Source organism: Prionailurus bengalensis, chromosome D4 (assembly GCF_016509475.1).
Source record: "Prionailurus bengalensis isolate Pbe53 chromosome D4, Fcat_Pben_1.1_paternal_pri, whole genome shotgun sequence".
NCBI lineage: Eukaryota > Metazoa > Chordata > Mammalia > Carnivora > Felidae > Prionailurus > Prionailurus bengalensis.
Window position 1 is genome coordinate 32,209,925 of NC_057359.1, and position 13,436 is coordinate 32,223,360.

Consider the following 13,436-nt stretch of genomic DNA (forward strand, 5'->3'; position numbering starts at 1 on the left):
CCCTTCCTTCCTGACCCCTAAAGGTGACCCTATCTCGGACCCTTCCCGGTAGGCTCCTGTAAATTTTTCTATACTGATTTTAGAAAATACTGATTTTCTATACTGATTTTTTCTATACTGATTTTCATTAACATTATTCCATGGACAATTTGTAATAACTTCATTATTCTACAACATAATTTTAATTGTTATGTGGTATTAAATCATTTTATTTACCATAAATTCCCTTCATATTAAATATTGCTTTGTGTTTTAAATATTAGAAATAGCATAACAGTGAACAGCCTTCTCTTTGTCTTATTTCCTTTGGATAATTTCTTAAAAGTGGAATTTTGAATTGTATATGAAAATTAGTTTTAAGGTTCTCAGTATATATTGCCATGTCCCTCTCCAGAAAGAACATATCTGTATGTACTCTTAAGTAGTATAATGATTCACAGATTTCTCTGCATTATCATGACACTAAATATTAATATGCCCTGGGTTTCAACCTTAATTAACTTACTACCTGTGAACTGGGACAAGTAACTAAATCTCTCTGCCAATTTCTCTTGGTGATAACATCACCTATATCATGTTTTCTTTGCACTCAAAGGAGATTAATGTATATAAAGTATTTGGAAACGGTAAAATCCTACCTAAATGTTAGTTGTTTTGAAAAGTTGTGTTTTTCCCCTATTTTGATCTTTAAGAGGATTTACATATAGTTCTACTAAGATATTATTAGATATTTCTACTTGGAAAGTTTTTTTTCTCCCCCTGGAAATTTATCACATCTTGTGTCAGCCTCACATTGCCTATTCTTCCTCCAACTAGATCCCCCAAACAAACTAGTTTCTCTTCTGGAATATTCTTATTCCTTCAGAGGTACTCTGCCAATTCTCAAGGTAGAAAATACAGTTTTTTTGAGCTCAAATAATGATTAATTCCCATAGTCTTCCTTCCAATGCCTTATATCCACCGCTTGTTCTTTATCGCCTTACTGCCCTGATGCTGTCCTTAGAACAGGAAACTATTGAATATCTGTGGTGCAGATGTGTGCTGTATTTGGCTTCCTTGCTTAAATGGGGATGTCTCCCCATTACCTGCAGGAAAAAACCCCATACCTCCCAAGCACAGTCCTTCATACCAGAGACTGTGCTGTTCCTTTCATAAGAGACTTTGAGATTTAATATTCTCTTCCCTTGCTCATCTTTTCTCACTGTGCTCATCACTTCATAAGCCCAAACTTGGGCTGATGCTAACTAGCACTGCTAAAGGTAGAGAGATATAATTTTTTCTTGCAAAAAAATAACATATGATCCCACTTCTTTTACTTGTGAACTTCCTTTATAGTCTACACATTTTCTACAGTACTGAAATAACTGGCATTAAAGGTCTTAACAAGCATCTATTTAAAAAATTCAGTTCCGTGAGTCTGAGGCCCAAGGATATTAGAAAACCCTCATTTCAGGGGAAAAATGTTAACACGGGGCCTGCTGTAATACATGCTTCAATTAGACAAAATACACTGATTAAGAAAATGTGTCTGTAATCTACATTTTTCTTTATTTCTTTTCTTTTTTAAAGGTTTTATTTTTAAGTAATCTTTACACCCAATGTGGGGCTCAAACTCACAACTTCAAGATCAAGAGTTGTGTGCTCCACCAACTGAGCCAACCAGGTGCTTCTACATTTTCTATATTTCAACTGACTATTTAACTGAATTCATTTCTGTTTCTTGTTGTATTTTAATTTTTTTTTTTTTTAAAGCATCTGAACATCCAAGAAGGCATTTTGTCTGGCTCAAACAGGATGTTCGATATATTCAACTTGGCATTAACATTTATTCAAAATAATCAGTATTTTCATGATTTGGGGCTGTGACTTCCTCGTAGAATTGAGAAAGAAGATGATGGTGGGTTTTGAGGTAGGACAAACATTCATTAGATTCTGTCATTTTAATCCCAGTGCCAAAGTTACACAAAACAGAAACAGGTACAAAAAAAATAAGTTTTTTTTTATATTAGTTACTGATGTTATCAGCAGTAAAAGATTTGTAGCAGTGGACCCCAGAAAATAAAATTCTGGACCTGATGTAAATTTTCTTGTAAGAGCCCCAATGTTTGTATTCTTTTGAAGCTATGTTGTCCATTTATTTTCACCTCACGTTACCGGAATTTGTTGGCTCCGTCTCTATGGAAACCATTCAGAAGGATGATAATGTGAAATCTCATGTGCACAGCCCTCTCTATCAGTGCTGGTGAGGTACAATATTACCCTGTGATTCAAATCCGCTTTCAGTAAATGGAAAAGAATACTCTGTAAAATGTGCCCAAAAACCAGGACTGAAAAGCACAAACAACATTGGCTCCCTCTCAAAATCCTGGCTGCTCCTAAAGTAAATTAACACATCCACTCACAGGCAGGAAGCAATATGGTGAATATTCTCTACGGCCACCAAGAGTGAAGGACCCTGGCCACTATTCAGAAATGCTGAGGCTCATTCATGTACTTTTGAGGCTTATTTTGTAAGGGGAAAGAGAGACAGGCCATTTGCATTTGGAGTTTATCATTCAAACTTTTATCAAAACCATAGTGAAAACATGCCTCAGCAATGCAAATACATTCTCTCACACATACCAAAAGCAAAGCAACAACAACAAAACACAACAACTCTACCTCTTTGATAGTTCTTTCCTGTTCTCTTACTAATGAAGGAATGGAGCATGTTCAAACTAAAAGCTGTGGCCAGGGATCTGGCGCCTATAATGATGGGACACAAGTAACTGCATCTAGGACAAAGCACTCTGAGCAACCAGGTCTGCTTTGCATTCATGCAAAAGCAGAAAATGATGCAAAGGTGCTGTGCTCCCATACATGCAGGATAACTTCTGTGCTGACCCGCACAAATGCCTTTTTCCTCAGAACTACAGGTCTGGACTTGAGGCAGCAGATAACTGTCATCTGTACTGATAGCGAAACACACCTCCAGCCCCTCACAGACTCAAACACACAGAAACCAGTTATGCTTGTGGGTGGTAGGCAGGCAAGTATAAGTTCCCATGTCATAAACAGTAGCCACAGCAGGTTTATTCCTGGTGCTAAGGACACTTTGTGCAAAGTTTAAGTAGGACATTTTCAAAATGCCAAAATTGTCAAAAAATTTGTATTCTTAGATGGGTCTGCATCTTTGTATGTGTGTGTGCATATGTGCATGTATGTGGTGTGGTATGTGTACAAGAGGTAGCTCGATGTTTTAAGGAGAGAATGAGGGGGTAGGGAAGGAGTGAGCAGGATCTCAGTGGAATCAGGGAAATGAAAAATTACAAAAATCAGAAAGGAGTGTGAACTCATCTGGTTTTGCTAACTGGTGCTCAGAAGTTAGCTCTTTCCCTCCCACAGAGGGCCCTATCTTCATGTGCTGACTACAACAAAACAGTACATTTTTTGGCAGCTCCTGAGTGTTTGGGGGGGGTATGAGGGTTACATATTTGTTTTTAAGGTAAAAAAAAATGGATTAATCAATGTCTCAATAGTCTGTCCTAGGGTGGCGGGTAAAGAGCCACTTATATAAAGCCATTATATACAAATGAGAATTCTGATCACTGAGAATTCAAATTAAATTTAAAATTTATTGCTGTGGAGCATGTCCTTTGGTATTTCAAAAGCTCACATTGGGGCAACTTATGATTTCCCATAGAGAAGCCTACCTTCCCTTTACTAAAGTTGATTTTTTTACATATGCTAACCTAAAAGACAATCTTTACATCTTGCTATAATTACCTTTGAATTGCAGAGGCAATTGCTTACTCTATCCTCACATGATAATTGGTAGTACTAGAAATTAAAGTTACTTCTTATATCATCAGGTGCCAAGCATTGAAACTTGTTTTTAAAATTTTTTTTACTGTTTTTTTTTTTTATTTTTGAGAGAGAGAGAGAGAGAGAGAGAGAGAGTGAGCTAGGGAGGGGCAGAGAGAGAGGGAGACACAGAATCTGAAGCAGGCTCCAGGCTCTGAGCTGTCAGCACAGAGCCTGACATGGGACTTGAACTCAGAACTGTGAAATCATGACCTGAGCTGAAGTCAGAGGCTTAAAGGACTGAGCCACCTAGGTGCCCTAGGAAATTCAATTTTATCTGCCATTTCCTCTTTTCTTTGTTCTCCATATCACTATGGAGGGGAGAGTGAAATTGGGGCTCCAGGAAACTGAGTAAATAGGTTTCTAGAGATTAGGCTTTGATAAGATTGCCTTTTTCTTATAATTTACTAAGATATTGAGCAGTGTAGTAGCAGAAAGAGGGAGACAGAGGATCCAAAACAGTCTTCATGCTGTGAGTGCAAAGCCCAATACAGAGCTTGAACTCACAACCCTGAGATCGTGCCTGAGCTGAAATCAAGAGTCGACCCTTAACCAACTGAGCCACCCAGGTGCCCCTTGAAACTTATTTTTAAATATTAACTGGCACTATATATATTAATGTAAAACCATGTTAATTTACTCAATTTTTCAGCTTGTACTTCCTGGTATGTCTGTGTAAGAAGCCAATTGTGTATTATTACAGTTTCAGGTTATTTATATTTGATGTTTTATAAAACTCAAGTACAGCTATACTTATGGACCAAAGAAATGGCATCTGCATACTTGTTATACGTGCCTACATAATTAAAAAAAAAAAAGTTATTTCTGACAGCAACTAACTCAAAAAAAAGTCATCTGGGAATTATCATTGCCTCCACACTTCTGTTTCTACACCAGAAATAAGTGCATACATTCCTTTTGAGACATCAATTGAAATACAATTTCATATTCAAACATTCACACTTCAAATAAAGTGTATGCGATGATAGTGATCCAAAACCAAGAGAAAGAAAGACCCAGGCATCCCCATCTTTCCTCCTCTATAGTCAGATAATATTTCCCACTGGGCAGAAGCAGCAGATGGCCTGGTCTGCTCTCAGGCTCCTTTGGAGCCATGACCTCTGCCTATCAAGAAATATCCAAGGTGTTTTCTTATTTAGTATTGAGATGTGAACCTCTGTTTTGTTCTTCCTATTATAACAGCCAACTGCAACGGAAAATAGCAAAATAGCATGGATGTGGACTTGGGTGTTTTCCTTAAGTGTTGGGGAAACACTTTCAGAGTTGTGCAAACAGTAGCAGCAAGAGTGGGCAGAACAGGGGAACACACACACACACACACACACACACACACACTAGCATCCCTAGAATAGGAATGAGTTTCCTAATTGGTGAGATAAGAACAGAGCAAGCAACTGAATATGTGCAGCTCCATCCCTTCTTTTACTGTTTCTAGAAGAGCCTGTTCACAGAATACATGTGTTCTCTTTTGCTACAAAGTGTTAAATAATGAAGCTGATATTTTAATCTCCATTTACCTAATACTATGTCTGCTTTTGCCATTGATTATGAACACAGAATATTGGGGGAAGGAGGTAAAGGACACTCCTAAAATCCTGAGAAGGCAATGGACTAAGATTCAGACTCACAGAGTAAGCTCAGACATAGGCTTAAAAAAAAAACAAAAAAAAAAGACATAACCTTAAAATCCCAGTGTCTCCGAAGAATAAAGCCCTGAATCTGTCCACCTACAAGTTGACATCTTGCTCAATGTGCTTACAAAGACAGAATGAACATTATATTGGAACAGATTAACACCATCGACATTTTAGAGCTCTAGAATGTTTTAAGGGAATAAAAGTGGGAAGAACCTCAACATTTTCTTTACATTTAAGTAAGGAAATTTCCCAAACCAGAGAAAGCCAGGTAGGTTCCTGGAGGTTAGAGACAACACAAGAGTGTAGGTGTTAGTGTATAAGTTCTGATGCTCCAAGGGGGAGGAGGGCATGGGAAAATGGAGGGGAATAATGCAAATCAAAACACAGTACTCCTGTATTCAATCAACTAATACATTACCATCCTGCATTCTCCAGTAAGTTCCGCAAAATCGTCTGTGGCACAGAGCAGTTATAATAGCCCATGCCCATATACGATCTCCAGATCTGGTTTTTGCTGGAAATGGCATGCAGAGTTGTAAGGATTTCATTTTCACCTGATTGTAAGAAAGAGAGAAATATTATAGGCAAAAAATATCGCAAAAGAGAGCTTTAATTATAGTTGAAGACCTTTATTTCATTTGAATATACCCTATATATGAAAACAGCTATCTGGAAAATATAAGAATCAATCCCTTAACAACACTAAGGACTAAATGTAGAAATCTCAAAAATCTACAAAATAGTACTCAATTACTCCTCAAAGTTGGTTCCTCACAATTTTTTTTTTTTGGCTCCCCTTTTTTGGCTTTGTTAGAATTACCCAATTTTAATACTTGCCTCATTCCAACTTTCCTCTGGTTCCTTTACATTTCTGTGGTATTTACACCAAATAAAAATTCAGTTTTCTCTTAGTAAAGTACTGTTTTCCCTTTTAAATTGCCTTATACCAATATTGGCATAAGTCTTAAAAATACATGACCTATATTTTTCTCTAAAACTCCTCTACTAACTCTGATGCTTTTCCCTTTGTATCACTGACAGGGCTACTTATTTATTTTTTTAAGGTTATTTATTTATTTTGAGAGAGATAGAGACAGCATGTGCGAGCAGGGTAGAGGCAGAGGGTGGGGGGGAGGGAGAATCCCAAGCAGGCTCTGAGCTGTCAGCGCAGAGTCTGACATGGGGAAAGAACTCACGAACCATGAGATCATGACCTGAGCCAAAACCAAGAGTCAGACACTTAACCGACTGAGCCATCCAGGCACCCTTGAAAGGGCTACTTATAAAAAGCTCTTCACCCAACAGTGTAAAATATTAGTTGTCATAAAAGATGTAGTTAAAAAAAAATGTTTTTAGTGTTTATGCATTTTTGAGAGACAGAGTGCGAGCAGGGGAGGGTACAGAGAGAGAGAGAGAGAGACCGAGTCCGAAGTAGGCTCCAGGCTCCCAGCTGTCAGCACAGAGCCCCATATGGGGCTTGAACTCAGGAACTGTGAGATCATGAACTGAGTGATAGTAGAATGCTTAACCAACTGAGCTGCCCAGGCACCCCATAAAAGATGCAGTCTTAACCAGAATTCCCATTAGAGCATTTAGATAATTGAAAAGGAAGTACAAAGTTTTTGGTACAGGTGCGACCCTATTTGGGGTCATTCGTATAATAATAACAAAATAATAATCGCATCTGACATTTGAGCATTACTCTTTGCCAAGAATTGCACCAAATGCTTTTCATGCAGCTAAGGAATCTAAGGCATGAACAGGATCACTGGCCCAAGGCTACATCGCTTTTAAATTGAATGGTTACAACCCAGTTTATCTAACTACAGATTCTACACTTTCCCTCCAGGTACAGACCTGCTACAGGTACAGCACTTATACTAACAGTTTCCAGATACAAATGACCTTACATGGTTCTTTCTCTGCCTTTCTGCATATAGATGCATCATGCTGCTAAAAATTTAACTACTTGGGCAAACGTCTGGCTCTTTTAAGATCTTCTCAGGGACTCAGTCACTTACATCTTAGAATTATCTGATTTTATTGTTACTATATCAGAGAAAAATATACAGCCGTCTCTAAAATGGCCAACTGGCTAGAAGGATGCTTCACTTTCTTTTAACCTTTCTGAACTCTATGTGAATATTACTCTCATTACTCCTTTATCCTCAAAGAAAGCACTTTTACCCTCCAATCTACCTTCCCACTCCACATGCTTTCACAAGAAATATATTTACAAGAAATGTATCATTTTGCCAGACTAAGTTAAAGAAAGAGAAGACAGGGTTTTTTTCTTAATTTGTTTATTTTTGAGAGAGAGAGAGAGACAGAGCATGAGCAGGGGAGTGGCAGAGAAAAAGGAAGACACAAAATCTGAAACAGGCTCCAAGCTGTCAGCAGAGTCTGACGCGGGGTTTGAACCCACAAACCATGAGATCATGACCTGAGCCGAAGTCGGGTGCTTAACTGACTGAGCCACCCAGGTGCACCAAGAGAAGACAGTTTTGTTACCTGAGTAAATATCATTCAACTGACTTATGATAGACAACCTTGCCTTATTCCATTGAAAGTCTAGGAATATGTGAAGTTCAATAAACCAATATCTGAGGAGATATAGCATCCTTAGCAATTATGCAAGAAATCCAATCACTTACCAAAGTCTTAGGATAGAGTGATTGAGAAGTCCATTAGGAGCTGGGATAGACTAGCAGTGCCTGGCGGGCCCACTATTCAGCAAGGCCAGCTTCAATTAAGATCCTATAAAAGAGGGACGGGTCCCTTTTCCATATGATGTCATGAGGACAAAAGGTCTAGCATCCAAATGAGAACAGTCTGTGAAGGACTTTATCTGTCAAATCAAGACTTTAATGTTTAGGAGTAACAGAGTACTAAATAATATGATCTTTTCTACATTGTAGAAAGAAAATTGTAATGATACTGTGCCTAGGTCAGAGAGGAGACCCTGGAAACAGGGAGGTATGGTAAGAAGCCAGTACATTAGTCCAGGAGGGAGATGGGCAAAGAAGTCCTGTGAACTGTGTCCTAAGATGTTGAAGTCCTAACCCCCGATTCCTATAAATGTGATCTCATTTGGAAATAGGGTTTCAGTAATGTAATCAAGTTAAGATGAACTCAGGCTATATTAGGGTCAGCCCTAATTCAATGACTGGTGTCCTTGTAAGAAAAGGGAAATGTGGATATAGAGCAACACATCACCATGTAATGACAGAAGCACTATAGGATCAACAAGCCTTGCTTCTCAAGCTTGACTTTTTTTCTTATTTTAGTGATTAAAGTTTTCCCCCCCCCTTAAAAAATTGGACTGAGGATCAAGTGAATTAATGGGAATTGCAGGAAGAGGAACCCCAGAGACATAATAACATGGCTGCAGTCAACTGAGTACTACCCCTCTCTGCTCCCGTAATTTTTCATCTGGAGCTCTCTTGGCTAGTAACCTCTATGCTTCTGGGTCTTCTCTATAATTAATTATTTTGCTCTTCACTTATGCCAGTGGGCCTTTAAATTTCTTCAAGTGTTTCATTCAAGTGTGTAAGGCATAATGGCAGCTATAAGGGATATAGATATCTGAAGACCTTGAAGTGATGTGGAATGTGCCAGTGGGTACCTGGCTAGTCTGGGTTCATGTCTTCTTTTCCTAACTGTTTAAGGCATATGGCCAGGACAGGAGCAGGGCTTGGGTGGCAGAGGCTACTGGAAAGAGGGGAGCTGGGCTCTAGTTGAGGCACCCACTGGGCTCTACCCTGGACAGCTCTGCTAAGAGGTATGAGAGAATGGGTTTTCCTGCAGAAGGAAAAATCAGATCCCTCCACCATTCTAGCTGAGATTTTGGGGTCTCCAGATACATTATCAGCATCCTTCATAACTGCCACTATCTCTTACACACTACACACACACACACACACACACACACACACATACACACACACAATACCCAGAGCATGAAAATGATCAAACTTGAGACAATGAAGTTTCTAATCCTATAACAGATTTATTCTAGTCCTCACTGGACCAAACTGCCAAAGCACTCATGTGCTCTACCACTATTCAGCTTGGGGCTAACACAAATGTTCCCCATTTGGCTCTCATCATAGCTGGTCTTTACAACCAATTTTACCTTCTCTTGGGAAGAAAGTGAGTTAATAGAATGTACACCAAGCTAATTGACACTGCTGAGACATCAAGAGTAGGGTAGTTACTTGGCCACATTTCTCATTCTCTCATCCATTGTTCATCCTGAAGACACTTCCCACCTGTAGACCAAGGCAGTTTGTGACTTGAAGAACAAAGCTGCTCCTTTATTGTGATAAAATCAAGACCTCAGGCTGCATCAGTCACATATCATAAAAAACATTCCCAGACACACAGCTTAGTGGGTAAGTGCCTGAATTGTTTCAAATGTCTGTTCACTGCTCACCATTTCTCATACCCACTAATGAAATCTCACTTTGGCCCAATTAGCAAAAGAGCCAACCCCATGTATTTAGGAGTCCAGAGTTTGAATTACTATGTTAAATGATGCCAACCAAGATCCAATGGACATTGAGAAAAAGAGGAAAGAGGAAAGGTCCACAATTAGAGATCTACCTACTGAACCTATCTCAAATGGAACCTAGCAGAATCAGTCTCTAAGGGCAAGTTTTGGGGCATGATTGGTCTAAATAAAAGCCAAAATCCTAAGCATGCAAATCTACCACTGCACTTCACACTAGATTTAGATTCCTTTCTCTCTTGGAACAGAATTCCTTTCTAGGGAAAATAGTGTAGGATCTATAACTGTAAAGTGGCAGTCTTTTCCCCCTACCTGGTAAGAGAAGCATTATAAAGAGGCAGTTGTGCCATCCAAACCTTGGGCAGCATGGCCCAAGGAGAACTCTGTGGACAAGACAGAGAGGAAAAAGATTCCATCTCCCCCAGAGCAAACCCCACAACAGTGCACATTCCTCACTCTTCCTTCCAATGTGACAAAAACAGCTTCCTTCTGTAACCAGACCCAATTCCAGTAACTGTTTTCCTTAATGAGAATGGCAGTGAAACTAGGGGGGAAATGAGACAGAAAGAGAAAGGGGGTGTCCATTAAGAAACACTTGGAGACAAGTGTCATTCTTCAAATGCTTTCCTATAGCCTCCCAGGGGAGCAGCTAGTCTCACTATTGTGCCCCTCCCCACCCCCAGCCATGAAAGTCCCCAGGCAATCCTTCAGGAATTCAAGCAGTAAGTTCTTTTCTTATGGAACAAACCCTGCTTCTGACCTTGTTTACTAGTCTGCCTCTGAGCATTGCATAATGCCCTGGTTCTAATGTACCAAGAACAGAGTTCAGTGGCCTGAGCCCTGAGTCCCTAAGAATCTACAGGTGGGTCTCACACTGCTCCTCTTGCTGTTCCTCTTTGCAAAATTCAGAATGAACACTTTCTTGTTACATAATTCCATGTGAGACTTTCCAATAGTGACTCCCTTCTGTCACCAGCACATAAAACATCAAGGAGGGCTTTGTACTAACCACTACACTAAATAAATACTTTCTAACAGGAATAAACTAATTTAGCTATTAAATACTCAGTGCACTCTAGGCCCAGATTATAATTTTTCATGTGTGTGAATTTTGACAAAAATTGGAAAAATATCATTAGAATAGACAGGCAGGCTGTATGGGTTAATATTCTTGTGGCTTCAAAACACATGCATACACACAGTTCCCTCTTATGCTTTAACCTATCACCCCTAACACATAACCCCATGATTACTTTTTGTGTCAGTTATATGAAAAAAATGTATCCATGCTTTGCTTCTGGTTTTTGACAATCTAAAAATATTAGGCATAAGTTTCCATTGAGAGTATATATGATTCTGCCATTTATATTAAAAAGAGAATACATATGTATATGCAATCTATTAACAACATCTCTTGAATGATTCTCAAAAAACTAATAAGAGGAGACTGAAGGGGTCTTGCTTTTTCCTATTTATCTTTGTTTTAAAATTTTGGACAATATTTCTATAATACTCAAAAACTAAAAATTAAGTTAAAATGTTATGTGCAGAACAAAATCCTTCTTGGTGAAATCTATGAACGTAGACACCTATCAGTTGCCACAGTGGCCAAAAGTCCACAGAGCATTTTCCGAGAAATTCAGCAGCACCCAACGCAGAACAGTCACTCAACCAGTGTCAGAGCCTCCCTCCCACTCCCTGCCCTTCGTGTACTTGGCAAGATACTCAGAAAAGGTCGCCAAGGAAATCATCAGGACTGAAAACCAACACAGTCATATTTGAATTTGCCCAGAAAGACCTTTTTCTGCCAGAGACTGAAGGGGAAAGCTGGGGCCAGCATGTTAAGACACAGAATGCCTTAGCATATTTTTCTTGCCAACCTGCAGATCCTTGGCTTCAAAGCTGCTCAGAAAACAACTGGGTAGCTTCGAAGGTCTCAATCAAGATAAACAGACCATGAATATTCAGATAGCATTTGTCAGGACATTTTTGGATTTTCTGAATGGAAGCTGGAGTTTGTATACAAATTCCATGCTAATCTGTAGCCTTTCGGTAGCATCACCTAATCATTTGCAGCACCCCTCTCCCTCCCCCATAATACCTTGGCTTCAACCCACTTACCCAGACCATAAACCCTACTCCCTCTTGTCAAGTTTCCTCCCCACCAATGAAAGATAGTTTCACAACCAAAGTCTGTGAATTACAGAATCTCTTTATTCCAGGAAGGTAAACCAATTCATAAGCTCTGTGTAGTGTAGAAAAATGCATGGAAACTCTTTGAATTGGAAACTCTTTGAGACTGGCAGAGGGACACCCACCCTACATGACAAGATGTGGTTGGGACAGCACCATGCAGGCCTGACTTGGGGCTCTGATCCACTTGGCCCTAATCCTGCCAGGTTCTTCCCCATCTTCTTTCTAAGTTAATTAACACACAATCACACCCAGACCCTCATTACCCTCAGGGGTTAGAGCCATCCAGCAGGTACCTCCAAAGTCAAAAGGAGCTGAGGCAAGTTCAATCTTTGTTTGCAATGGCTCCTTGGTCCCTTGTCTCCACAGGAGACAGCTCTTCCCCTACAGCTCTTCTTATTCACTCAAAACATATATAAGATTCAAGATCTTACTACTAGCTGTAAGAAAACCAGAACAACATCCCACAGTGGGGAGGTGAAGAGAAGGGGCACCATGTCTCTTAATTTCTCCTCAGCCTTGGGTCACACTACTTTCTGTGAGAGGCCTCCTCCACCACATCTTTTCGTTTAATCTATGAACATTTTTTAAAGAAATATACAGAGAAACATTACAATTCATATTTATCTGGAATACCAGTTTACCTATGTAATCAGGCCAAATGGTAAATTTGAAATCAGAATCAGAGTGCAAGTCCTGGATTATTTGTTTTTCCTCATTGCTGCCTTGCGGGGACATTGTTATAGCCAGCAGAACAAAACCAAGGGAAGAATATGTTCTAGGAGTCCAATTCAAACAATTTAACATGCTTGCAGGAAAGAGATCATTTTTTATAGATCAAAGGAATAGGCATAGGGAGAAATTTATAGTCCAACCCAGAACCTTACCCACTAAATTATAATCTCTTTATGAGCAGGGGCATAGCGGGTTGCTAGGCACATAGTAAGTGCTCAGAAAATATGGGTGGATCAAGGTGTTGCAATGAAAACTCACCTAAACTCCCACATATAGCTAGCTCAATATCCACAATAAATAATCACCCATCACAGAATCTCATGATGACAAATCAATGCACAAACTGTTCTCACATTTAGTTCAACTGCATCCTTAAAAGTTTGGGCTTCAGAGAAACGTTTATAAATGGAAATTCAGCTATTAAGCAAGTTCTGTGAAATAATGCACTACATTAACTCATTAATGCAATAATTTCAGAATCTCAGAAATTGTATTTC

The 13,436-nt window shown here is 39.3% G+C and overlaps 1 protein-coding gene across 1 annotated transcript in view; it reads right to left on the reverse strand.

Annotated features, from left to right (window-relative positions):
* GLDC (glycine decarboxylase) overlaps window positions 1–13,436 on the reverse strand; it is a 98,800-nt gene that overhangs the window by 71,729 nt on the left and 13,635 nt on the right. The window contains exon 3 of the mRNA XM_043565679.1: window positions 5,920–6,055. Coding sequence (XP_043421614.1) covers window positions 5,920–6,055 — 136 coding nt within the window. The remainder of the gene's footprint in view (window positions 1–5,919; window positions 6,056–13,436) is intronic.